General features: G+C 42.2%; 1 protein-coding gene across 6 annotated transcripts; it reads right to left on the bottom strand.

The window, feature by feature from the left end:
* Nucleotides 1-1,810: 1,810 nt before the first annotated feature.
* kiaa0100 (KIAA0100 ortholog) lies at nucleotides 1,811-22,716 on the bottom strand. Of its 6 annotated transcripts, none has more exons than XM_020708173.2 (41): nucleotides 22,595-22,716; nucleotides 22,172-22,309; nucleotides 21,935-22,061; nucleotides 21,377-21,426; nucleotides 21,147-21,288; nucleotides 20,946-21,064; nucleotides 20,758-20,818; nucleotides 18,996-19,182; nucleotides 18,442-18,565; nucleotides 18,196-18,320; nucleotides 18,052-18,119; nucleotides 17,811-17,947; nucleotides 17,493-17,611; nucleotides 17,140-17,336; nucleotides 16,552-16,852; nucleotides 15,628-15,833; nucleotides 14,497-15,544; nucleotides 14,230-14,421; nucleotides 13,053-13,255; nucleotides 12,828-12,946; nucleotides 12,525-12,748; nucleotides 12,235-12,425; nucleotides 12,022-12,121; nucleotides 11,720-11,919; nucleotides 11,351-11,645; nucleotides 10,397-10,554; nucleotides 9,992-10,198; nucleotides 8,850-8,949; nucleotides 8,531-8,713; nucleotides 8,337-8,458; nucleotides 8,066-8,221; nucleotides 7,420-7,541; nucleotides 7,161-7,341; nucleotides 6,958-7,044; nucleotides 6,591-6,599; nucleotides 6,287-6,397; nucleotides 6,075-6,210; nucleotides 5,337-5,446; nucleotides 5,149-5,250; nucleotides 3,772-3,906; nucleotides 1,811-3,057 (listed from the first exon to the last, which is right to left on the bottom strand). In XM_020708173.2, the coding sequence occupies exons 2-41, from the start codon at nucleotides 22,237-22,239 to the stop codon at nucleotides 2,872-2,874; spliced, it is 6,708 nt and encodes a 2,235-aa protein (XP_020563832.1). In that variant the 5' UTR covers nucleotides 22,240-22,309; nucleotides 22,595-22,716; the 3' UTR covers nucleotides 1,811-2,871. The 6 variants fall into 6 exon arrangements, 5 of the variants coding, with proteins under 5 accessions (XP_020563832.1, XP_020563830.1, XP_020563831.1 ...); XM_020708171.2 differs by having other exon boundaries at nucleotides 17,493-17,647; XM_020708172.2 differs by having other exon boundaries at nucleotides 17,493-17,647; nucleotides 22,172-22,306; nucleotides 22,595-22,691.
* Nucleotides 22,717-22,969: the final 253 nt, after the last annotated feature.

The following is a 22,969-nucleotide window of genomic DNA, read 5'->3' on the forward strand; positions in this document are numbered from 1 at the left end:
TTTTATTCCATGGGTTGAACAAAAAGATTGCATAAAAATGTGAAAAACTAAAGTATTTTCTAAACACAATCCCTTCATTTCATGGGCTTGTATGTAATCGGACAAATGAAATAACTGAAAACCAAATGGTCATTACTAATATTTGGTTGAAAACCCTTTGTTGGCAATGACAGCCTGAAGTCTTGAACTCATGGACATCACCAGATGCTGGGTATTCTCCTTCTGGATGCTCTGCCAGGCCTTTACTGCAGCGGCTTTCTGTTGCTGTTTGTTTGTGGGCCTTTCTGTCTGAAGTTTAGTCTTCAACAAGTGAAATGCTGCTCAATCGGGTTAAGATCAGGTGACTGACTTGGCCATTCAAGAATATTCCACTTCTTTGCTTTAATAAACTCCTGAGTTGCTTTGGCTGTATGTTTTGGGTCGTTGTCCATCTGTATTATGAAACGCCGCCCAATCAGTCTGGCTGCATTCACCTGGATCTGGGCAGACAGGATGTCTCTGAACACCTCTGAAATCATTGGGCTGCTTCTGTCCTGTGTCACGTCATCAATAAACACTATAGTGTCCCAGTGCCACTAGCAGCCATGCACGCCCAGACCATCACACTGCCTCCACAGTGTTTTACTGATGATGTAGTGTGCTTTGGATCATGAGCTTCTCCACGCGTTCTGCACACTTTTCTCTTGCCGTCATTGTGGTAGAGGTTGATTTTGGTTTCATCTGTCCAAAGAATGTTTTTCCAGAACTGTGCTGGCTTTTTTAGATGCTTTTTAGCAGAGTCCAATCTAGCCTTCCTATTCTTGAGGCTTATGAGTGGCTTGCTTCTTGCAGTGTACCCTCTGTATCTACTTTCATGCAGTCTTCTTTTTATGGTAGACTTGGATATTGATACGCCTACCTCCTGGAGAGTGTTGTTCACTTGGTTGGCTGTTGTGAACGGGTTCCTCTTCACCATCGAAATGATTCTGCCATCATCCACCACTATTGTATTCTGTGGACGTCCAGGTCTTTTTGCGTTGCTGAGTTCACCAGTGCTTTCTTTCTTTCTCAGGATGTACCACACTGTTGATTTTGCCACTCCTAATACTGTAGCAATTTCTCGCATGGTTTTTTTTCTGTTTTCTCAGCTTAATGATGGCTCCTTTCACCTGCATGGAGAGCTCCTTTGACCGCATGTTGTCTGTTCACAGCAGCAACTTCAAAATGCAAGCACGAGTCCTTTAATCAGGCCTTTTATCTGCTTCACTCATAATGACATAACAAGGGAATTGCCCACACCTGCCCGTGCAATAGCATGGAAGTCATTTGTCCAATTACTTATGAGCCCAGGAAATGAAGGGATTGTGTTTAAAAAATGCTTTAATTTTTCACATTTTTATGAAAATGATTTTGTTCAACCCATGGAATAAAAGCTGAAAGTCTGCACTTCAATGGCATCTGAGTTGTTTTATTTAAAATTCACTGTGGTAATGTACAGAAACTAAATTAGAAACAATGTGTCTCTGTTCAAATATTTATGGTCCTGACTGTAAATGTAGAAGCCATCATTTTGTTTTCCTGCTGAGTCCTGGCCAGAAGATTGGTCACATGACATGGAGAGCGTGTCTTCAGAAGCTCTCCCATACAGATAAAGCTACAACTGTTTAATATGAATGGCATTAACTTTGTGAAAAAAGACGCAGGACAATGGTTATAAATATATATCAACTATCGGTGGCACATTTGACAAAAATCTTTTCACGATCCGAAAAAAAATGACACATTATTAGAATTGCTTTAGCTGCAAAATTAGAAAAGGCTTAGAACAATCCAGTGTCACATGTCTCATTTATTCACATATTGATTTATTTTCACATCAAAATAATTTGTAGAGTAAAATAAAAAAGGCTGTCCAGCTTCTGACACCATTTTTTATTCTTGTCATTCTTCATTGCACCAGTTGAAAAATCAGTTTCATTCTGTCTTATCCGTCAGATCTTCAATCATTAATCTGTTGTTTTTTTCTATTCATGACCCACAAACTAAATAGCATTTAACACTTTTTTATTGATAAACAAGAAAGGAACGTAAAACCAGTTACTGGGAAATGTCAAGAGCTCAGGTAGACGATAAGGAACAACAGAAAGCAACTGTTGTTTCAAAAATATCAAAACCGTTGGGATTAAAAAGTGCTTTGCTATTTAAAAATCACAAAACACACAGATACTGCCATTAGCTGCAACGTTTTCCCCACAATTCCAGTGTCACGCTGTACAACACGGGAGCATGTCTTGCTGCGGTTCTTGATAAATTGCACAGAGGTGAGAAACATTAAAAAAAAGCAAACCGTGGGGAGGGAACTCCGAAATAAAAAGACCAACGTGAGAGAAAAACAAAAAGGCCTTCATGTCAGAGCAACATTCACACAGCCACATTTAGCCTGAAATGGCAGAACACACTGTAGCATATTAACTTGGAGGGTTCAAGACCTCGACAGCGATGAAGCTGCTCTCAGTTTGCTTTCACAGAATCTGACATTCAGCGTTTTCCCGAGCCAGCAGGAAGTGCCGCTTTCATCTGTCCATCAGCAGATGCACAAAGTCCTCACCAGTGAAGTGTGATCTTCCAAACTGCATTTGCTGCAGCCGCAGTGATTTCCATAGTAGCATAACTCACACAAAAGAAAGGAATTGAATACTTGAAGACACCGGGTTTGCCTGCACGGACAGAAAACACAGCAGGACTACCTCTTTAAATAGGAAGTTCAGCTGGCAAAAAGGGTGTATCCTCAAACACTATTTAAAAGGCGATCCCCTTTTGTCAACAGGAGTCACAAAGACAGAGTGATGTTTCCGTCCGCTTCCCGCCCCGCGGACGTGTGCGGCTTGGCTTTCATTTGCGGCGACTGAAGATGCTCTTTTTGGCGGAGCTCTTGTCTGCAGAGCTGAGGCCGATGAGGAGTCGCGCCTTTTCATCTTCCTCCTGCTGCTGCAGGCTGTTGTCAGCCTTCCCTTCAGACACTTTTCCCCGCAGGTCCGAGCCTGACGAGGGCTTCAGGCGAAGTTTCTCCTTGATCATCTGTGCAGCAGAAAAGATCAGGGATTACAGCAAAGACTAGGATTAAGATGAACATTTATGTGAAATTAAAACAACTTGCATTATTTTGAAGTAATAAACATTAGGGCTACCATGAGACAAAAATTTAATGAATATTTGAAAATAAAGTTGTAAAAGTATAAGAAAACTGTCAAAAAATAAGAGAATAAAGTAATAAAATAGGATTTAAAAAAGCAACATTTTACAAATAAAGTCATAAAATTATAAGACAAAATCTGTAATTTTACAAGAAATAATACGTAAAATATTGAGAAACAAGTCATGATTTCACAAGGAAAAAGCTTTTTGAAAATAAAGTTGGTGGCGTAAGCCTCTACCCACAATACATGCCGCCATTTATGGTGATGCCACGAGGCTTTAGTTTATCTTAAGACTTCTGCAACTAAACTGCAGACGGCGTAAACAGCACACCCACCAGAAATCCACTCCTTTTGGGTCAAGAATCTCCTTCTGAAGGGACCCAGATTCCTGCAAATTCTTTTCAGGTCGATGTAGACGACATCCATCTTCCTAAATATTCCCAAATATTCCCTCACGCTCCTGCTTGTATAAGTATACATTTTTTCCTTCTAACTTTTCAGTCTTTTTCTTGTAAATGAACTTGTTTTGTATGGTGACCCTAATACTCCGTCATATGAATCATATTCAAGGACTAAAGCAAAAATAACGGTGTACCTGTGCTACAAGCGCTTTCCGGCTGTCTCTTTTCACAGCCATGGCGAAGTCGAGCCACGTCCAGGTGTTGTTATGATACTCCAAACAAGGCAGGACCAGGTTCAAGTCCTTCCAGTCCACACTGCTCTTCTCTCCCTGAACAGACATTTCAAAATAAAACTGGACCGTTAAGCAGAAGAAAAAAAACCACAACACTCTTAGAATTGTAAAAATTAACTATAAAATTAATTGTAAAAATGATGTCAAATTATGCAGCTTTGACAAAACACAGTCAGAAATCAAACTAAAAATCACCCTGAGCCATGTTCAAAGGCGCTAAAACAGGCTGCTGTTGACTGAACAGCCTCCTGTGGCTCATTCACTTTATTAAAGGTTCATTCATTGGGCTGAGCCACAAACACATTTATTCATGTATTATTTATTCACAAGACTACTTTCTGTACTTCAGTACACTGCAAAAATGTAATCTTAGGAAAGTAGAAACACCTTTGTTTCAAGAAAATCTGTCTTCTTTTCTGTCTTGCAAGAAAAACAATCTTATCAAGAAAGCTTTTCAACAGTAAAATAATCTTAGAGTGAGAAAACTAATTTTTATGTTCTTAAAATAAGGATTCTTGGTGGGATTGTTTTTCTTACCATAAAGATAGATTTCTTTGTTTATCTAAAGAAAAACTGCTAATGGGGAAAGATTGCATTACATACTGTACATAAGGGAGTAGCATTACACTTGAAGTTTATTCTGTTAAGTATCGTTGAGTACATGAAAAGCTAGTATACTACACCATTTACATGCATTGTAGGAAGTATACTTAGTGAATACTTCTTCAGACTAAATTGGAACAATTAAGTTTCAAAGATAGTATGTAAAAATTCAAACTTCAAGTGTACTGCCTCATTTTTAGCATAGACTAAGTATACTTACTATACTGTGTGTAAGGGTTTGCATTTTGTAGCACACAGAAAGGGGAGTCAAAATGAAGTAAAAGCATGCCATAAATGTAATCCTTCACAATAACTGCATGAGAAATGAAGCTATTGAAAACAACACAAAGTAAGATGTCTGTGATAAAAAAACTAAAACAATTTTCAAACCTCTTTTCTCTTATTTCAGATTTGCTGTCAAACCCATGTTCCCTGTTTTTAAAAAAAAAGTATTTATTTTGTTTTTAAGTTTTATTTTGTTTTTTCATTTGGCATAAAATCTTTTAACTTTTCTAATTATTTGTCTATTATTAAGACACAAAAACAGAAACAAAACAAAACAAAACCGTGACTTAGATTGAGAACTATAGATCATGTTTGCGTGCAAACGTGCAAAGTGTGGAATGGGAGCACACCTCTGACTTAAATGTGAACAAAATGTGAACAGAAACCCACTTTGTAGCTGACACACAGAGGCACTTGGGGAATCTTGATGTAGATGAAGGAGTTGTTCATAGCAGCTCGCTCCTTCATCTTATCGATGTCATCCACTGGATGCTGAGGGAGAAGTTGAGCACATTAGTCGGTTCTGGATAGTTTTCGATGCACCAGTTTTGAATGAAGTTGCCCCCCCCTCCACACACCTCTGGAGCTTTCCTGAACGACTTGCGGACACCGGCAGTGCGATTCAATCCTTGAGTGACACTTTTGCTGGGAGTCATAGTGTCATCTGAGCGTTGCTTGACGGGAATACCTGTGGCAGAGAACACACTGACTTTAGCACTGAGCCTCTGGGAGACCCTGCAACCCTTTACTCCCCACACACACACAAATTACCACACTATCCATCTATCTATCTTAGTTTTAGTTGATAAATGAAGAATATCGGCAAACTCTTAGAACAGACTGCTCCATATTTCATGACAGTTACCAGAAGTGCAGTAAGAGATGCTGTCACATTTACCCAATGAATCATGGGAGATGTAGTGCCAAAACTACAGTGAGGCTGGAGAGACTTTTTCTTTTTACACGTTCTGACACTGGATTCCACCAGGAAGCAACACAGCTAAACATGATCTTTAGCCGTTATTTATGTTGTAAACAAGAAACGTTACGGGCCATGTTGGCACAAGGAAGTGAGGACGTTATTGCGTCTGATTGATCAGATAGGATTAAGCCTCCAACAATGATTGGCAAACGCCGTTTAAGGGGTTGAACTTTTTCCAAAATGAGAGCAATTGGCCAAAGTTGTGGCAAAATCGCAGTGCAGACATTCTTATTAAAGTGCCTTAAAAAGGAATCAATAAACCCACAGATTGAAAAACACTGAGTTAGATGGTGATGCTCCCTCATAGTACTACCTTCATAACACAAAAACATACCCGTAGTAACCATCCTAGACTTGTCTTCTTCATCAGTGTACTCCTCCTCTTCAACATTACGTCCTGGGAAGAAAAATCCCATCATTCTTTTGAAGAACTGGTACATGAGCTGGATGGTGAGAGGCACCACGTTCACCTGGAAAAAGAAAACAATCCTTGCTTTAAAAGAAAAACACCTTTATTTAAAAAGGCCCCACAGGGAATTTCCTCACCTCAAAATGCTCCTTCACAGAGATGCCTCCCACAGGAGGTCGCACTTTGCTAAAGATTCGCAAAGCAAACTGGCGGCCCAACTGGCAGGTACTCTGAGGGCGAAGTACAACCTACAGGGGAAAACAAAGCTGTTTTGGTTTGACAGGAAACATATGGTTTTCCAAACGACGAGAACAAATGGAGCAACGGTTTAAAAGTGGGGTGAACTGGTAATGACTCAATGAGGAGCCCTTCAGTGAGAGCGAACAAGATGGAGTCAGCACAAACGTCACACTGTTGACATCAAGCAACAAGTTTACATACCCTGACCCGCTGCACGTGAAAAAAAACAGGCATAAAGAAGTTAACAACAGTGACAACTAAGCCATTTTCACAAAGGTGCTTTTTTATTGCAGTTTTCAGGAGAAGCCCCAAACAAATCTGTTGCTAAATTTAGAAATAATATTTCATCTTTTCCTTAACCTTTTAACACTGGAGCTGGAGGGTTGACATTCGTAATTCCAGTTGATTCTGACATGAAGAATTCCCTCCTGATTTTCTCCATGTCAGAATCAGCTGATTTTATGCAGAAACTGTCAAAGAGCGTGTGTAATTTAGGAGTCATCGGCAACATCTCCGGTGCTAAAGAGTTAAACAGACGTAAAACTCCAAAGCTGACTCATGCGTTTACCTTGTAAGCTGCGTTTGGCAGAAGGTTGTTCATAGTGAACCACCCAAGCTCCAGGAGATGCTCTGCTGTGTCGTCTGATTTGTTCAGCTAGAGGAGACAATGTTTAGTGTTAAATAAACTGGTAGTACTTATAAAATGTAAAAAGTGGAGGAAACTGATGGGACTTTAGAAAATCTGCGTGAAAACAGGTGAATTCTGCTGACCTTACTGTACATAAACCTCTGCAGCTCCAGCTCAGCAATGCCAAGCTGTCCATCCTCTTCCGTCAGACACCAGCGAGCTTGAGCGAAGTAGATCTCCGTCCTCCGCACCACGCTAACGTCCTCTGGCGGCTTACGCAGCTCCAGCTTGTTGGCTCGCTGCAGCTGGAAATCCTTAAAGCACCTGGCCAGAAAAATGTGAATTTTTACTTGAGGGCCTTATTTTCTGGCGGCTCGATCTGCAAAAATGTGGATGTGAGACCTGATGAGAATGTTGAGCTCTTCGCTCTTCATCTGCATGTCATTTTTTTCCTGGTTCAGCTGGTTCTGGAGTGTGTTGTGGAGCTCTGTCAGGTCATCGTTGGGTTGATCCTCCAGTTGAGCCTGCAAAAACAGCAAAGAGCAAAAACTTTTAGAAAACCGGAGAGAATAAAAACAAATGCTTTTAGTTTTGTAACCAAACTTCTTTCCTTTCCTAGTGATCATGAAAACACACTGGACAAGACACAATTAAAAACACAATAGAACTACTAAAGACAAGCAGGAGGCTAAGGGAGCATTTAGGAAGACTGATTTTGTCTACATCGACTGCAAGTTAAACTAGCAGCAGTGTTTTAGAATCCCTTTGTTTTCAAAGTTTTGGCTTGGGTGAACTTAAGGGAAACACAGCAGGTTTGCTAACCATTAATCTTATTGATCTTACGTTTGTTGGATCTATGCTATCTGTGCGAAAGGAAGAAAAAAGATGAAATCAACAAAAAAAATCATTTTGGGAGGCATTTCTTTAATGAGATCAGTAATTCAGTTGTTCTGTTCAACTGCAAAAGGATTAATCAAACCCTTCAAAACGGTCAAACATGGATCATTGTTTTCTGTCTGATGTGGAGATCATTTATGGCGCCGCTCACCTTAACAATGGAGTAAATCTGCTTCTCCAGGAGTCTGATCTGAACGAGGTGCTGCCTGACTGCCTCCTGCAGGTGCAGGATGCTGCTGCGCTGCTCCTCCGGGTTACTAGAGATTTCCAGTTGAAAACGCACACGCTGCTTTTTCTCACTGTGTTCCTGAGGACCGGACAAAAAAAGCCCAGAATAAATCAGCAAAGATGAATGAGAAGACAAAGGCAGGTGAATGTGGATGTGAAAGCAACTGACTGAGTTAGTTAAGCCTCACATATACCTTGCGCCTTGGTTCCACGTGCAGTAACAGGTTATTGACGATGTCAAGGATCATAGCATACTGAACGGGGTTGGTGGATATCTCCAGGTCGTGATGTATCAGAGTGAAAGTGTCCACAGCCCCTAGAAGGACAAACAAACCTTACACAAGGCCTGCAGATTCACCTCATTATTTTGGTGTTCTCTTTAGCTTACCAGCCTGCTTGTTGAGCAGGTCCTCCTTCTGGTGGTTGTTCCTCAAGTCTGGAGGTTTGATCTGGGTGGCGAGCTCGGGGTTGATGTCGTGGCTGTAACTGATGTAGTGCATCCTGCAGCTGCAGCGAGAGATGATCCGCTGAACCTGCTGAGACTCGTTCCCCTGAGCAGGCTGGTTCCAATCTACAGTTCCAAAAAGAAGCCATGAAAATATGGATAAGACAAAGTCAACAGACGGCAGAGTGCAAGCCAAAACGATCATTTGTGCATTGAAGCACAAGTCTTTACAGCTGTGGGTTTGAACTTTTTGGCTCCACACCTGTAGTGGTGCTAACCATTCCTCCCACTGCCTGACCGCCCTCCATCAGCTCCATCACGGAGTCCATGTTCCGCTGCCGGTGCTCCTCTATGTTTTTCACCTGAACACGGTAAAGGTCACAGTAAATGAAGGAACCGAGCCGTGTGATGCTCATCAGCAGGTCAAAACTAGAAGAATCAAATGCAGCAGATTTCATATAGAGGTGGAATGAGCAATGACCCAAAGTCAATGAGTCCAAGATGACATCTTGAAGCGTTGTAAAGGTGAAGAAGCTCAGCTCAGAGGATAAGTATGACAGACTTGGCCTTCCATTTAAATAAGAACAGATAAAACCAATAAAAGTCGTCAGTAAAAAACAAATAGTGCTTCATTTAGTTGAGAACCTTAGAGACCTTGGTCTGAGTCCCAGTTGGGACCCTTCTGTGTGAAGTTTGTATGTTCTCCTAGTGAATGTACGGCTTCCTCCCACAGTCCAAGAACACGGTTTATAGGATCATTAGTTTATAGGTTATTAGTCCATCCACTGCTGCTGACTCCGCCTACTGCAGAGCTGAATGAGGCTTTTCTGCTCCATCAATCGCCAGGCTGGGAGGGAAGTTTAAAAGCTTCTAGAAACCTCTGAGATTCATTTGTTTGTCAGCCTGCCCCAGCTGTCTGCCTGGCAAAAGCTTGAGAAAGCCTTTGGTTTTCCTCTCCTTAAATTTATTCAAGCTTTGTCCTTTTGTTCAAAGATAATTCAGTGATTTTTGGTAACATTTTTAACCGTTGTTGTGTTTTGGTGTCTGTTTTTCTATCACTTCTACGTCAGCTACAAAGCCTGAGAATTTCTTTTAATTATACAAAACATTAGGTCACACTTCGTTATTTCGGTTCTTCATTTCCTTGGGTTTTGTGTTGACTCCTGCCACCCTAATAAACAGCTGTGTGGCCAAATTAACCCCCTGCTTATTAATTTTTTTTCATGTGACCTGTTCTCCAACACCTCCCTGAAGAGGAAAGCAAAAGACCCAACAGCAGCTAGGATAGGCTCCAGCAACCTCATAAGGGATTCAGCAAGTTTGGAAAATAGATGGAAGGAGTTTAGAACGTAACGTTTTTCAATACGTCTGTGTTGGTCACAATCAGATCAGAGAAGAACCTACTTCCAACCAGAGCTGCTTGTCCATTTGTTCAGACGGGTTGGGCTCCATGGTTGCAAAGTATTGCATGCAGTCCAGCAGACAGGTCCAGGTGGTCTTCTGCTTTAAGGTGTCATTGTACCAGGCAGGGTGGTGCTCACATTGCAGCAGCTGAGCTTTGGCAGCAGACACCAGCACGCAGCCTGCCGTCTCCGTACCGCGGAGCATCATCTGGAAAATAGTAGGTATTGAAATCTTCCAAAGCCCAACTGAATCCAACTGCAAAGAGAGCTCAGGCTTCATGAGCTTAAAGTTTCAGCTTTTTGTAGTTGACTGTGCACTCATTTATTCCAACTTTAACTTCATGTTTGGATGATGTATAAAAACAGCAAACTCCACACAAGACCATAAGCGCTTGAGTCAAACTACCTGACAGTTGACCAACTCGATGAACCAGTTGCGGTTATAAACATCATCAGTCTGACAGGCTGCCGTGCCGCACAACTGGTCGCTCACTCCGGAGTCCTCTTCTGAAAACACCACAAATCTATCGGTTTCCTCAATCAGCTTCTGCAGCATTGATGTTCCTGCAGAAGAGGAAAACAAATGGGTCAAAGGAGCTCAAAGAGAACACAGAGCAGAGAAGATTAGGAGACATAGAACATCAGATGGTCTCCTGCTATAGTACAACAATCCAGTTTGAATTCAAACTCAAACTTTGTTTGTTTAGCGCTTTTCATTCATCACAAAGCACAAAGTGCTTTACATACAAGTAAAAGAAATGAAATGCTCATAACAGCAGAATAACTTTATAAAAAAAGGAAAAAACTGGCACACAAAAACCAGGACATTTACACAAAGTAATCACAGCTCCCTCCCCCTTTTCATTCCTTCACCCACCCAGCTCCACCAATATAACCCTTATATTAAAAGTGAATGAACACTTAAGCACTGCAGCTCTAAAGAAACAGTCTGTCTGGAAGCAGTATACTTGTATAGCGCTTTCTACCTTTCACAAACCCATTCACCCATTCACACACATTCACACACTGGTAGCGGCTCCGCTGCCCAACACGCCAACCTTCCACCAGAAGTAAGGTGAAGTTCAGTGTCTTGCCCAGGGACACTTCGACACATGGGTGGGCAGGGCGGGAATCAAATCTGCAATCTTCCGATTAGAGGGCGACCGCCCTACCGCTGCACCACGGCATAAACTTAAATGTTTCATACCCTGCAAAAGTCCCTGTGACTAAAAAAAAAATGTAAAAACTAAAAAAAAAAATTGCTGTAATGCAATTACTGACATTTCAACAAGTCTTTCAAGAAACTGTGCATGATTTGTTTAAAAGCTGCCAGTGAACTCTTCTGAAAAAGACTTCTCACCTTCGTTTTGGTTCTTTTCTGCTCGAGTCAGAGTGGGCACAACGGGTGTGGTGGGAGTAGTGGTTGGAGAGTAGTAGGATGGAGAGCGCTTGAGCTTCTTGGTCTGCAGCTGAGTGTCGATCTTCAGACCCTTCAAAGCTTCGGTGGAGAGATTTCTCTTCAGCACAGAAGCCTTTTTATATCCGTCGTAAAGCCCAAAAGCTACGTTTCTGTTTGTGGTGGTCCAGGAAGCACGGAGGTCCACCAGGCGCAGTTTGTGAGTGTAGGAGGCATTTGTTTCATCCTTTGACACCTCCTGTAAGAAAAAAAAAAAGGTATGATTTCATCAAGATTATGGGGAGGAGTAGATTTCTTTCTTCTGGACTTTACCTCATCCATTCGTTTACTCTGTCGCTGGTAGCTCAGAGATGACAAGCTCACGAGATGGGTCTTCTTCCTCTGAGCGTTCACCTGGTTTTCTGCCGTTTCATCCCAGGCAGACGCCATCAGATGAACCGTCACCTGAGAGAGTTCACTCACCATCTGAGTCACGTTCCACTCAGATATTAACCTTCTCATCACAGTGCCAGCTGCGAAGCGACAGAGACGGAGCAGAAAGACGCATAAAAGACAAACATGTAAATGAGATGCAGAATGCCTAAGTCTAATGCAGACCCTGCATGAAGTCTCACCCTGCGAGATAAGTCTCTGTGTTCCACGAGTAAAGACGTTCCCTTTGCTGCACTCAACCTGGATTCCTCTCTGCTGGGCGACGGAAGCCCAGTAGAAAACCTATGTTGGAGGTAGAAACCACACAAAACACCACATGTTAAGAAAATTAAACATTTAAACATAGACACATTATAAAAGCTTCCAAGGCTGAAGGACACTTAAAAAATGCTAACCTCTAACTGAGGGAAGGCGGCGGTGTAGGACATCTGTTTGTAGTGCTGACCGAGCTTTCTGCGGACCGGCTTCAGGCTTTGGAAGAGCTTTCCTCTGCAGATTGGTCGAGACACACTCGTCCAGGTGGCCCAGAAGTTCTGCATCCAGCGCAGAGTGCTACTGTACAGCAAAATCCGAGGCAGCAAAGGCCCTAGAAAGGATACACAGACACAAGTTTAAACAAGGCATGTGTGCAAAATGTGCAAAAAGTTTAGTTTAGCAAGGCAAGAGGAGATGCAGCTACACTCACCTGTGCCACTGTGATGGTTCAGGTCCATGGTGATGGAGAGGTTGAGGTTCTCAGAGCGGAAAGCTCTGTAGGAGTCATGAGGCAGACCGGAAATCACGTCTGCAATGTTCTCTGCACAGCAGGGCATCACAGCGTGATGGTCATGGGGGTTGCCATGACAGAGCCACTGGAGGTCAAGGGTCATGCAGAGGTTGGGCAGTTTTAAAAAACAGATTTCGTCATACCTAGAATAGAAGACAGACTTCTGTTATGAACTCACAGTCTAGAAACACAGACTCATTTTTCCAAAGCAGCCGCACTTACTTTGATGCAGTCCTAACATTAACGTTCAGGTTTCCTTTGAAAACAAACTGACCAGGGGTCCAGTCAAAGTTCAGCCTGGACCACTCCCAATGCAAATTTTCTGTGGTGTTATAGGGATCCTGTAAGAACGAATGCAAAGGTCAGATCAGACATTTTAGATCAAATAAAGTTTCTACAATAATGATATTGAAATAGAAAGCAGGGCATTTAGGAGGAAACTTTTACTTCAGTAGCCAACTGATGAAGATTAGCCTGTTCAATGTCCATGAACCAGCGGCCGTGCAGCAGGAGACGACTTTTATCCCACCAGGTCAGCGGAGGAGACGGGTCAACTGTGGGTTTTGTCAGAAGGTCAACTGACTGGCCGATCAGAGTCCAAGCAGGGTCCCAGCACGGCCCCCACACGATGGTGTAATTTTGGATGGTGGCTGCAAAAGACGCACTTCTTCATGAGCAAATAACAGTAGACCATTTAACCAACGCTGTAATACGTTTTAAAATCCAAGTAATAAATACAGGACCTCAGTTCCAGGGGCAAGCTAGATGGTGAATAAACTAAAAGCCTTTTTTTTTTAATTCATCAGTCATGATGTCCTGGGTGAATTTGTGATTTGTTGTTGAATGACAGAGGTGTGAGATAACCAACAGTCTCTGAAATACCAATATAACAAATGTGTTTGCAAATACAGAAGTGATAGAGAAAGTGGAAAAAGGCAACTAAAATTCAACATTTTATCCTGAAAAAATTGACATGTCCTGCACAACTGTAGAGAAACCAAGTGTTACAGCAATCCGCTTTTTGAAAATCCAAATCAAGTCGGAATTTTTTGCATTTAAATTCGAATCAAGTATCAGTTTATAACCTATAGCTACAAAATGAATACATTACAGTGGTTCCACCTTTATCAGGTGAGTTAGGTTCTTTAAAATAACCTACAATAGAAAGACTCCACTAAGTGGTCAACCCTCTTTTTTACAATTATTATAGAAGCTTTTAAGAACCACTCACATGAAAATGGTGTTTTTAACATGTTCTTTTCTCATGATTGAGGACATACATAAAGAAAATTAAGATTAAAACTGCATTTTCAAAATTTTGTGAATCAGGAGCAGATGAAAAAAATGGTGTTTGAAAAATCCCGTGGCAGTGATATAGGTGCTACAGTTGGCGGGCCGCAAGCTCCCTGCTCTGCTCCATTCTGATGCATCCACTAGCAGACAAATAGATCCATGCAAGTCATCGTTTTCCTCGTCTGAGCTGGCATCTGGCTTAAAACTGTACAGCTGGATAACTCCAATACTGCTCGCCTAACCGACTCCTAAATTGGTGAATCCGAATGCTACCAAGGTGTTAGTGGCAGAACATTTAGTTCTGCCACATGTTTGCACATGTTTGGCTTACATCTAAAATCGTAGTAGAACTTGAGTGGTGGCACATTTCTGCGGACAGTCACATCTCCCCATGGTAGGCCCAGAGGGATGGTTTCATTGCGAACAGCTCTTGGATGTCCGTCCTGCTCTGTCCCCAACAGACGTCCAGACAGCTCCCAGTTTCGGATCTCAAAGAGGTAGCGTGGATAGTCTCGAATTCTCACTGTCAGAAGATGAAGACATCCTGGAAAAACTATGTTTTAAAGCAAAACAATAACCTATGTTTTCATGGACTTACCCAAAAATGCAGACAGCTTAAATTTGACAGCCCGGCACCATTGGATCACCAGAGAAAGTCCGTCCCGGGGGAAAGGACTGATCCCATCAAGGTCTCTGAGCTGCTCCATCACTTTCTCTGGCCCATGAAGAGAATGATCAGCCAGTGCTACGAACTCTAAGTCAGAGATGGTCCAGGTCAGCAGCGACTTCCTCATGGGAGTGTTTACATAGAGGCGTCGTGAACGCTGGATGTAGATCTCTATGTGCTTTTTCTCCAGAGAACTGTAAAGCTCCTCGATCTTTCTGGCAGGCAGAAGTTCTCCATGCTGCCTGCGAAGTTCTGCTACCTTCTTATCCAAAAGGTGCAGACGCTTTGCACTTTCCTTATTCTCGTCCTTCATGAGCTCGTAGTTGTCACGCAGCTTGATTTCAAACACATCATCCAGGAAGACGAAAGAAAATTGGGCGACTTTAAAGACAAGATCAGGAGGAAGACGTTCAGCCGTGGAGGTCCGATTGGGACGGTGGAGAGACTTCAGCCACTTCTGCACACTGATGGCCTTGTCAAAGGTCCTTGAGAAATTGTACTGGTAGGGAAACTCAATGGAAAGAGATGGACATGTGAAGACCCAGACACGGTTGTGAGGAGTGGTGAGGAAGGAGAAGGTCTCTCTGTGCATCTGCAGCTCCGTCAGCTCAGCGTGCGCCTCCACGTCCAGGCCATTGAAGGACACGATGTCGTTGCCGTCAAAGTTGAAGATCAGTGAAGGCGTGCGCACGTGAACCGTCCCGGCATGGTTTGACGCTGAAAGCTCGTCAATGAGCAGCAGAATGTAGCTCTGCTCACCGACGTGGGCTGTTAAATGGGCGGAGCTCATTTCAAGACGAACGCACAAGGCCTTCGCCTGACCTGACCCTCCGTCGCCGCCCGCAGGTGCCCCTGGTTTATTCCCATCTGCTTCTGCGCACAGCATACGGCAACAAGCCTGAGCTTCAGTCAGGTGCTGATAAAAGGTCATGTGGTCCAGTGGAGACCAGTCAACCGTAAGCCTGCCGTCACACTGAACCTAATGGAAATCCGAAAACAGGTGCATTGTCAACAAAAAAAAGCTTTCACAAAGACAAAACAGCACATTAATTTACAAATTACCTGTAAGGTATGTGTGGTGATGTGATACCAAACAGTTATGGCAACAAGATTAACGACAGGGTTGAGCGTTTCAGAGGCAGGGCAGCAGGTTTCCATGTTCTCTGTGAGCGTCTTGACCAGAGACAAGCTCAACCCCTGCAGAGAGACTCGGGAGCTTTCGGCAGAACTCAGGATTCTGAAAGAGTCTGTCCGTAAAGACACAGCTCCTACAAACAAAACAAAACTTTCACCATTGAGGAGACTGTCTTTTATGCTTGGTGAATCAAAAAAAAGCAAAGACGAACATCTACAGCAATGGCTCAATTTGTGCCTTTTAGCCATCAAGTTAAAACATTTTATACTGTTCCCCCGCTTATTTGCGTTTCTATAGTCGCAGATTCACGTATTCGCACATTTTTTTTTTCAGTCACGTGACTCCTCCGATTCATCACAAAAATTCAGACAGCTCAAGACGCTGGCGGGGAGCGGAGATGAAGAGCACACCGGCCTGTGGGCTTCCTTGCTGGCTGCTAAAAAACATTTCACAGCTATTACCACCGGTTCCTGAATTGCTATAACCAAAGTTTGTGCCCCTGCATGCAGAAATGGCAACAGCTGACTCAGAAGCGGCCAGAAAACATCCTGAAATGCTGAAGAAGATGATCGCGGAGAATAATTATCATCCAGAGCCGATCTTTAATATGGATGAAACCGGCCTCTTCTTCTAGAAGAAGATGCCCTCTCGCTTAACTGATGAAGGAGGAAGCATGAGCTCCTGGTTTAAAGGCACAGAGCGACACTTCTAATGTGCATTATAAAGTACACTAAAATACAATCTATTCCCCTAAATACTTCGGCCGCAGAGGTGGGGGGGTGGCTCTCCGTATTTGCGGATTCTGCGTATTTGCGGGTGTCTCTGTTCCCTGTATTCCAAACAACCCTTACCTGCCACATTTGACAGTGTGAACACATTAACATCCTCTAGACAGCAGTCCAGTTTGAAGAGCAGCTGCAGCAGCGAGAAGGAAGAAGAAGACTGGACCGTTGTGCCACCAGCGGGAGACACAACAGCTGCATCTGGCTGCTGAGGCTCTGTGTCAGGGGGGAGATGCACCAGGGAGAGCAGGCGGGAGAGACACAGTGCACACGTTTCTGAAAGCTCCACTTGAAGACCCTTGAGGTTCGATTCCAAGCTCAGACTAGGAGCGTGGCAACTTGTCTCCGTGTGGGGTCGGTTCAAACTCCCCTGTTAGAAATACAGATTACAAAAAATATCACCATCTAAACTTTTTTTTAAAGGCTGCAGTATAAATATGTCCTAAAATTAGGAACAAAAAAGGACATTAGACACACAAAAAGACACTTATTGATATTAAGATATGCTTGAAAGTTAAAAATGGGATCTGGATTAGTCAGTTTTCTCAGAAATAACTCATATGTGGACAATTTCTAAGCCAAAACTAAGAAAACTCAATTTGCTATGAAGCAAAGGCACACATTTTTATTATTAAGATTTCTAATGTCTGTTTTTACCTGGAGACTGAGGAAATCTAGAACTAGTGCTTCACCCCACACATGTTTACCAGGAGGGTGGGGGGCCTGCTGAATGTGAGAGCCCTGACCCACTCTCCACCAGAAGTTTTCAAGGGACACTGCTGCCCTCTGGTGCAGAACCAGATTCTGGGACTCCGAGTCTTTGTCAACTTTAAGGTCGAGAAGATGCTGCAGCTCTGAAGACAAGGTAGGACAAATCTTAGTCCAAAATGCTCCAAAGAACAGCAGTATTTTTCAAACTATCAGCCAGGGGTAAATGTTAGAACAAGTAAAATCTCCAAAGTGGGATCAACAGATTGGTATCGGATGTTTAATATTACAGCAGAACGTACCTGCATCAATAGATATGAAGCCCAGAGCGAAAGGCGTGGTGTCTCCCAGCTGAACAGACACGTTCACGTTGGACACTGAGGAACTGATCATCACAGGAGCATCCAGATGGGGGAGGCGCCTGAGGAAAAAAGGGGTGGGCAGATAATCTAATGGACTAAATGATGTGAGGAAATGGAAAAAAGAAAACATGGAATGAATTACGGAGAAAACACAGAAAGGGACAGTAGGAGAAAAGAGTGTCAGGCAGTGGCAACTTCTCACTCTGAGAAAACATCATTTCAGTTCCATAGAGAGGTGCCTTAAAGCAGGAGCGTTACCTTCTTCTGTGCGCTGCCTTCCTGTGAATTAGCCGTTTCCATGGAAACAGGTTCAACCAGTGTGCAAACTCCTGGTGACGGTAGTGAATGATGCAAGTGTTGACTATAAATGACCCCGAAATGTCAAGGGATGTAACCTACATTTTAAAACGCAAAGATAGATTTTAAATACAACATTTAAAAAAAAACACACACTGGAGGACCTTTATGTTGATCATGCAACTATAGAAATCTGCTTCACCTGAAGGGACGTCTTAAGACTGTTAACACAAAGAATTCGCTGTCTGCTTTGAGAAAGGAGAAGACCATCTATAAATGGAAAATAGGGATGTTACTTGTTTTTAAATCTCTATACTTTTTTCCTCTTTTCCAAATGTCTACTAACCATCAAGAACAATCTCCAAGCTGCTCTGTGGAAAACTCAGCTCAGGAGTGAAGCTTTTCAGGGGATGCTGCTCATCGTCATGTGCGTAGCACATTCTTAGAGACTTCAAAGTCCAGTTCAGGTGTCTGTAAGCAGTTGGAAAATGTTCAACAGAAAATGTTTTAAATCAGCAGATTTTTGTTAAGGGAGTAACAAAAGTTAGCAGCAAAGAATGCTTTTATTGTGGCGGTAAAGTATTAAACTCACTTCTTCTGGCTGTGCATGGACAGAGTTATGTTTGTCTTGTCGAATTCCACGCTGACGTGGTGAGGAAGCAGTTGGTGAAACCATTCGACAGACTCAGTCTGAACGAACTCCTCGTTTTCACACTCTGAAAAAGATGAAAAAAGAAATTTTGTTTTGTTACATCACCACTTAAAGTGAGTTTAGCCAAATTATTTCAAACTGCATGTGATTCTCAACCATGAAACAAATGGGGACAGAACATCCCCTTTCTGATATAAACTAATTTGCTGTGAATTTTATCCTAAGAACACATAATCTTGTGACTTTCTGCAGAAACTCTAACCCAGTAAGACTTTGTTTTCAGACCTAAAAACACTTTTCATGAGGAAATAACAAAGTTAGTCAGTTCTGTCAACTTAAACCTCCAATTTATTTGACTTTTCTTTGTCTTGCATTTCTAAAGAACTGACATTTCTAATATGTTAGTGCACAGATAAGTCAGGGGAATTCAACTTGATGATGTGCTTTACTTTCTCTCAAAGTGACGTGCAGTTGAAAGCTGAACTTTGACTCACCAGATCCATCATGATCTTGTTTCTCTAGAGGGGCGGGGGGCAGCAGGAGGTGACTGAGGAACAGCCCCTCGTGCAGCTCGGCTGTCAGCGTCCTCACATTCAGAGTAAGAGAACCTGGCTTCATCTCTGGGAGGCACATATCTCCGGAAAGCAGCAGGCTAAGGGCCACTTCTGCCAAACAAATGTCCTACAAACAAGAGCAGGCCAGCGGGTCATGTATATTCACTTCAGACTGATCCTCTGTATGCTAAGGGCTTTCACATGATTCCTTTTTTCCATTCATTCATCTACTTCATCCGTCTCTTTCGGGGTCACATGCTACTGGAGCCTATCCCAGCCACCTGTGGGCAAAGGCAGGGGACACCCTGGACAGGTTGCTAGTCCGTCGCAGGGCCACAAATCCCACACACCTATGGAAACTTTTTAGAGTAATCAATTAACCTATGAAGCATGTTTTTGGACGGTGGGAGGAAGCCGGGGTCCCTGGAGAAAACCCACGCATGCACGGGGAGAACATGGTTTCACAGCACGTTATAGAAATTTGATTTTACAATTTAAACCTATTTTCATTGCATTTTATTCATCAGACATCAACAAAGTTGACAAATCCTGCCACTTGATATTAAACAGTCATAAAACAATCTGTTCCACAAGTGCAGACTCTGTGTTTCAGGATGTGGTGAAAGGAGTAACCCCAGCCACAAAAGTGCAGTGCTATAGCGTGCTACAAGTGACAAACCCTAATTCTTTTTTATTTGATTTTGTAGAAACGAGACACAATGAAGAAAAACACTAGACATATTGCTTCATGCCAGGATTGCTCATCTATTAGATCTTCAGCAGCAGCTGTAAGTGGCTCATTGCACAAACATTGTTAGAAAGAACTAAAGAACTACCGTACTTAAGCAACAAGTATTATCTAAAGGTCATTGCTCACCATAGTGTCAGACACTTGACTCCAATTAATGATCGCATAATAAGAGAATGACTAATTGAAATGGGAAAAAAGTCTAAGATGAAATGTTCGAGCAGACTTGTTTTTATTTCTAAAGGGTTTTAGATCGTCTGCTTCCAACTGCTTGCTTTCTAACTAACCCTGCCCTTGAAAGATTTTATTGTGAAAACACACCTGGTCCAGCAGCAGGTATGGCAGGAATGTTTAAAAAAAAATCCAGCAGTGTAGAGGCCTTCAAGAACGAGAGAGTTTAACTCCCTTATGACATAGCTCAGTTTTATTTTATGGATTAAATATGCTAGTTTAGTGTGGATAACAGACAAAGCTTTAATAATTAATTTTGCAGGAAAAACTTTGATGCTAAATGTGGGTCCATGAGCTATAAGCAGAACTAGGAACTTGCTTTGCGTTTTATTTTGCGGCTTTTTTATGACACAAATGATGGCAACATGAAAAACATTTTACAACGGAAAACTTCATTAACAAACACTGTGACCCTGCACAATAGGATCTTTTTATGCTTTTACACACACCAAACAATCTGTGAAAGCGGTACAAAACTATGCCTTTAAATGGAATCACAGTCACCTTGAGAAAAACTTGATCTAATTTTATTTTTTGAACTCTTATGGCTAAATTCTTCTAAAAGGAATTTTCTTTTAAAAATCGATATTTTTAATGCAGATTACCAGGTTCTCCTTATTTACATAAAAATGAATTGGGCTTGTAAGTAGAAAATTTGGAAAAATGTGCTAGTTACTTAAAAAAATACTTTTAATCAATTTAAAGTTAAGTAAATGAACTCACCAATTGACTGCTCTTGAGCACTTTGCTGCTTAACTGGGCTAATGAAAGGTTCCATGCCAACCTGCAAAAACATATATATAATACCAAAGATTTAAAACAAAAATAATGGAACAAAGTCGATCGCTTCCTCAAGTTTTACCAAAGACCAGGCCAAATTTCTGCTAGCCGGGAGAAGACAAAAATCGTACCATTTGTTTTGATGGTCGAGCAACAAGGTAATTCCAGTCACCGTCATGTGCCACAGAGACTCTGACAAGGCAAGGTTCAGAACCATCACATTGATGGAGCTGAAGTGGAATGACAGCAGCTGTAAGCACAAGAAAAGCTACTGAGGCACAGCCATCAAGTGAGAAAACAGACAAGAGCTGTCTGATTTAGAGCCTTTGTACTTGTGACAGGAAGCGTAGTGTTTTGGGACTGAGGGAAATCTTTCTTGATTCCTTTCCGTGACTCGTCTTCAACAGAGGTCCCACAGGGGCTTGCAGGTCAAATCTAATTCTGGTGTCGCCAACACACAATGCCAGGTATCTCCTAAAACAAGAAACAATGCTCAGGAGTCAAACGGTTGTTAACAGCAGGAAATATTGGCCTAAAAATAAAACTACAAATGCAGACTTACGGTAAATCTTGGTTTAGAAGCTTACTTGAAATCCATATCCTGTCAATTTCCTGCCATAGAAAAATTTTAGGGTTGTGTCCATCAAAAAAGTAGATTAAAGAGCCACTGAAGAAAATGCAAAACCCATTCATTTTTACGAACACCAAAATCTACCAGAGCACGAAGGAGAAGAGCCAAGCTACGAAGACTCCCATCATTTAGGGGGGTGTTCAAAGTTGCAGATGAAATTACTAGGGTGGTGTAGAAAAGGAGGATGCAATTAAAGTAAATACCACGTGTGGATTGGAAGGGCAGGCTGTATGCTGGGAATAGCATGATGTGTGCTGCAAACATGTCATAAATAAGAGATTCCCCAAACAAGACTACAAAATGGGATGTTTAAATTCTGTTTTTGAGTTAGAAAATAAATGTACCGGTTTAGGTAGTTGGATTCAACATCTTGTAACAGATGTGTACCCTTAATATGGATCTGTGTACATCATGTATTTGTACATAGTCTGAATTAAACAAACACTGAATGAACTGTTAAATACATGAGAAGCAAACTGTTTGTCTCACCAAAGTATGGTGCTGGTGGAAGTGGACGCTTACGCCCTGGACGGAGAAAAACCCAACTGATTTGATCTTTAGTTCTGCATTCAGAGCAGCTTGGAAAGCTCGCACAGCCAGGCTGCAGATGAGCCATCTGACAGCAAAAATAAAACAATAATTCAGTCTCTTCAGTGAGTAATGTTACAGCCAGATAGAAATCACGCATATTGGCTACTTTGTGAAACCCCAAAAAACTATTCTTACCTGGAAATTATGCACAACAGCACAAACACGAGCAGAAAAACGACAAAAGATATGAGCAGGAGGGACATGGTGTTGAGATATTCACACCCAAAGCTTGAACATGGGGTCTCCCTGCTCCTTATCTGCCTTCTTCAGCTTCTAAGACAGATTTAACAAATCAGACGGGTTATTTTTATGAACTAGCTGTTTGTAAAATAAAAAAATACATAAAAAAGCGGCCGCTTTAATTTAAATCGTTCGTCAACGCAGCAAAATGAACAAATTTGGTTCAATCCAGCGCTAATATTACAGTTTTGTCGCGTGCTAGCATCAGCATTAAGCTAACATCGCAAAGTAACTACAAAGTAATAACAAACGGCAACCGAATTAGCAGCTAGCTTAACTTTATCACTTCGCTAACAGTAACAGCGTGAGAAAATTTACCTGGAGTTCTCGAATACATGTCATTGGTGGGAAACCAGTCAACCGCTGTCAAGGAGTAGCCGCAGACATTGTCACTTGAAATAGTTAAGTATGTTTGCGCCGCGTCACCAAGAGAGGGGGGGGGGGGGGGGGGGGAATTAGCCTAACTGTACTAGCAACTTAGCCGGCTAACTGGACACAGCTGCTGTCAGAGACACCCCAAAAACTGCGTTTTTGCTGGGAGAGTCTTCAATGCAGACTGTCGTTTAAAAATAAACCCTCCCCGTCACAACCACCAAAAAGCACAGGTTTGTCACTGAGGTGCATAAAACTGCAGAATCAGAGAGCAGCTTGTTTGAGTTCCTGTCCGCTGCGCTACCAGCATGTTTTTTTTTT

Source organism: Oryzias latipes, chromosome 13, assembly GCF_002234675.1.
Source record: "Oryzias latipes chromosome 13, ASM223467v1".
Classification (NCBI taxonomy): Eukaryota; Metazoa; Chordata; class Actinopteri; order Beloniformes; family Adrianichthyidae; genus Oryzias; species Oryzias latipes.